At 37.9% G+C, this 4,730-nt stretch overlaps 1 protein-coding gene across 1 annotated transcript in view; it reads left to right on the top strand.

Annotated features, from left to right (window-relative positions):
* Nucleotides 1–366, top strand: part of LOC128247370 (zonadhesin-like) — an 18,107-nt gene extending 17,741 nt beyond the window's left edge. Inside the window, exon 10 of the mRNA XM_052966740.1 lies at nt 122–366. Coding sequence (XP_052822700.1) covers nt 122–366 — 245 coding nt within the window. The remainder of the gene's footprint in view (nt 1–121) is intronic.
* The last annotated feature ends 4,364 nt before the right edge of the window (nt 367–4,730 follow it).

Here is a 4,730-nt window from a genome sequence, read left to right as displayed (position 1 = left end):
ATATATGTATACACACACACACACACACGCACACACACACACACACACACGTGTGTGTGTGTGTGTTGGAAGCCATCAGGGAATTACTGGAAGGACTTGTAACAAACTTTGGCATTGAAAGTTACACAAACAGTAGAACGGGACGACAAAGATCCCAACATTGCTATGAAGATGCAGGACAAGATAATGCAGCAACCGGGTTTTCAAGGGCCCACACTACACCAATATGCTCTCCAAAAAGGCCTGAGAGATCTGCATGGTACGGATCTCCTCCTGTCAAGAGTTCCAGATAAGCTTACCTCACAGCCCGAAATGCAGATGAGGGCAGAGGCATCACTCCCTCATTCACCAAATGCCACAATGTAAGAAGAGGAGGTTCCAAGTAGCGAAGGTGTAGCTAAACTAACAGCGATACTCCAGCGCGGCCGCAGCTCTTGAGCTGAAACTAATTAAAGAGTATGTATGTGTGTACGTGTGGGCGCGTGCGTGTGTAAGCTAATGTAGGTCCTCTCGCGATTACTTATTCTCGTTTGGCGTACAAACGACATTCTGAATAACTTTCTATTAAACAGACATGGCATTGTTTTCTTTCAATTCAAATCGAATCTTTTGGACGGGTTATTTCTACTGCAGCAACCTTGGGAGTGGTTGGACATTTGAACATCTGTAGCTAAACGTAACATTATTTCTATTTCCTTCTTAAGGCGCAGGAGTGGCTGTGTGGTAAGTAGCTTGCTTACCAGCCACATAGTTCTGGGTTCAGTCCCACTGCGTGGCACCTTGGGCAAGGGTCTTCTACTATAGCTTCGGGCCGACCAAAGCCTTGTGAGTGGATTTGGTAGACGGAAACTGAAAGAAGCCCGTCGTATATATATGTATGTGTATGTGTGTTTGTGTGTCTGTGTTTTTCCCCCAACATCGCTTGATAACCGATGCTGGTGTGGTTAGGTCACCGTAACTTAGCGGTTCGGCTAAAGAGTCCGATAAAATAAGTACTAGGTTTCCTGGGGTCGATTTGCTCGACTAAAGGCGGTGCTCCAGTATGGCCGCAGTCAAATGACTGAAACAAGTAAAAGAGTAATGATATTAGTGTATTCTTCCGTTTGCACACGCACGCGCGCATACATAATTAACATACGTACGTTTATACATTTATACGTAAATACGTAGGGGTGCTGGAAATTTCCTAGCTTTAATCGTATCCCGAAAGGCATGGTCGGAGTGACAACCTTCTGAGTTCTTTTACCGGGTTTAGAGAAACTGTAAGACTGCTGCAGTAAGTGTGTGAACCCGAGAGGGGAATATATTTAATAAAATTATAATTAGAAAATCCTCCTGTAATGTTTATCGGCACCCAAACATGGCTGTACCGATGGAACTGACATTACTGTTATTTTAATTCAAGGACGCCTCCTCCAGCTGGTTATTCGATGCAATTTGCACCCTATATATAATGCAAGCAGGGGAGTGAACCCCTATCATCTTCCAGCCACGAGACCACCAGACCGTACTGTTTCGATCTCTTTGTGGTAATCTTGTTTTCTATGTATTGCGAGCTGGAGTGAATAACTGCTATCTCTAGCAGGATGACCACAAAGCGATCGAAACCGTACGGTCTGGTGTTCTCGTGGCTGGAATATAGCAAGGGTTCACTCCCCCGCTTGCAATATATATCAAATGCAGACTGTATCGAATGACCAGCTGGAGAAGGCGTCCTCCTGAGGTTAAAATAACTGTAATTTTGGTCCCTTCGGAACAGCCATGTTTAAGTGGTGATAAACATTAATTCTCAGTATTGTATTATTACTGCTGTCGTCTCTTATAGAGATTTTCTAAACTTGCTAACTTGGTTGTTGATCCTCCTGTATTTTCATTTACCCAAAGTAGGGAACTTTTCTGCCGCTTTCGTATATACGTTATCTCATACATCATCACCTTCCAGAATCATCTCAATTCATGCTATTGTTCCACTCAAGTAATTTTTCATTATGTTTCCGTACATAAAATTGAATTTGGTATCCGATTTAAGAAAGCAACTGAATAATATCTTTTCGATTTCATTCATTTCAAAGTGTCAAAAAATATTTCGATAAACGGAGCTTCAATTATTAACTGCCATTCTTTAGAAGTGAGCGAAGGAATATCTACAATAAAATTATGTAAAGCGAAGTGTTTACAGGAAAAGTGTTCAGCGTTTGATTATTCAAATCTTCAGAGAACATGTAGAATTATGCTTTCTACAAAAAGAGAATTTCAACTTACAGGAGACGAGAAGAAGGCGTTTGTTGGTAAGCCACCCATAACAAATTTTTGAAAATTATTTAAATATTTTCTCTGCTTATGTTATTGTAAATGTGGTTAATTTATTATATAATTTACAACACGCGTATTATGGGTGTTTGGTTGAGAAACTCTCTTTGCATGCAAATGGTTCCGGGTTCGATCCCTCTGCATGGACTCTTGGGCAAGTGTCTTCTATGATACTACAACGCCAGGCTGACCAATGTCTTGTGAGTAAATTTGGTAAACAGAAACTGCGTGGAAACCCGTCATATATATATATATATATATATATATATATATATATATATATATATATATATGTGTGTGTGTGTGTCTGTTTCTGTGTTTGTCTCTGCCAATGCTTGACAACCATTGTTGGTTGACGACGGTCCTCTACAACCTAGTGGTTTGTCCATAAGTGACCGAAAGTCTAAGTAGACCGAAGGAAAAATCATTGAAGCAAGCTAAAAAGATAAAGAATATTCACAAGATATTTTCAATATCAAACGATAAAGAAAATTCTTTCTACCTGTATTATTGCTATTTCAATGAAAGAGGTCAAACTGTTACATCGAATCGTGTCGTGGTTTACTTAAACGTTGTTCATGATGCTCAGTTTTACCGAAAAATATTTGATACATTGCCAGAAAGTGTGGAAAAGTTACATTACTCCAGTTCAATCATTCATTTATTCATTTTGCGTCCAGTATTACTCGTAAGTGAGAAATCCATTCTTGGCCTATCTCTACACAGCCTTGACCATGCAAACCCAAAGAGACGTGAAATCGATGCACCATCTCATCTCTTGTCAGCCGTGAGATTTAGGCCATTATCTTGTGTCCATTCAGAGGCTTGGATCGTCAATCTACTGTCCTTAAATCATGCAAAGTAACTAATGATGAAATCATCGATTCCTCTCCGCTATCAGGTCTAGATGCTTCTATTCCGATCGCGTGGAGAGATGCCGAGCATGCGACCGAGCTTGCGACTACGTGTAACTCTAATATGGTGGCGTTTAATATACGCGTCTCACTACTGTACATCAACACGGGCTTGCTATAGTCGTTGACTATCTTAGTTTTGATCCAATACCCTAATTAGTCCAATACATGAATTAATTCCATCGACAATTCTAAATGCTCTTTTACGTTCTACTAGTTCGATTGTCTATTTCGTTAAAATATATTCTCTTTGTTTTCAGCCATTACATATTAAGAAAACAACACCTTTGCTTTCGCGGAGAATGTTCCTGTTACTATTCCTTATGAAAATAGGATATGTAGAAAACATTTGAAATAAACGCTTTTAATAAATAAATAAATAAATAAATATAATTAAAATTACTATAACTGTAATGCTTTTCTCTGGAATTTTCATTTAAATATTTGAAAGTGTCAGTAATGAATAAAGCTGTTAACTATGCACACATTGAATAGTTTTGTATTCACTATTTGTAGGAAACCTATATTCAGAAAACAAATGTGGTACTCAGTGCTATATAGAACATGACCACCACACTTGTTCTCTGTTTATAATTGTTATTATTATTATTATTATTATTATTATTATTATTATTATTATCATTTTTATTATTTGGCTCTTATGTCGCACACTAGCCTATCTCAAGGTGAAGGCGTGGCTTTATTCTATACCGTATACTGGAATAGAGAGTATGAATCTAAACCTCATTTTATCGACTCCAGACGAATAAAAAGCAAAACTTATCTCGGTAAGGAACGTAAAGAGCCGGAACTTCACGTTTTAATAATCTTTTCTTATTTTATGACAAGGCCAGCAGTTTTTGAAAGTGTGTAGTCGAATACATCGATCCCATTGCTCAACGGGTACCTTTTTTTATTGACCTCAAAAGAATGAAAAGTAACGTAACCTCGGCATTATTTGACCTCAGAATGTAGAGTCAGAAAAACTACTGCTAAGCATTTTGTCTGGCGCTGTCACGCTTCTGCCAGCTTATCGCCTTACTCTATATCTCAATAATGTCTACAACTAAGACGGAGAGCTGGTAGAATCGTTAGCACACGTGACAGAATCTTCAGCGGCATTTCGTCCATCTATATGTTCTGAGGTCAATATGGATTTCATCTTTTTGGAGTCGGTCGACAAAGTAAGAACCAGTTGAGCAATGGGGTCCTGTCCCGAAATCGCTGATCTTCTGCCAAAATATAAAACTAATAGTATTTACCTGAAGTATGTTCATACTTAAACATAAATTCTTAAGCTTGCTAAAAAAAAAAATAATAAATAGATAAAGGAAATAATGGGTGTTAATCTTATGATAGTTGGTATTTTCTTAAGAAATCTTTCGCTATTAACACCACAATCAAATTTATCAAATAAGCAAAAAATCAGAAGACTCTCATGTTGAAATATATTTATTTTCAGTTTAACGTCAATGTGTTTATAAAATACTAACAATATATATATAT

Source organism: Octopus bimaculoides, chromosome 3 (assembly GCF_001194135.2).
Source record: "Octopus bimaculoides isolate UCB-OBI-ISO-001 chromosome 3, ASM119413v2, whole genome shotgun sequence".
NCBI classification, from domain to species: domain Eukaryota; kingdom Metazoa; phylum Mollusca; class Cephalopoda; order Octopoda; family Octopodidae; genus Octopus; species Octopus bimaculoides.
Note: the sequence above shows the minus strand (reverse complement) of the source record. Positions and strands in the feature narration are given on the sequence as shown.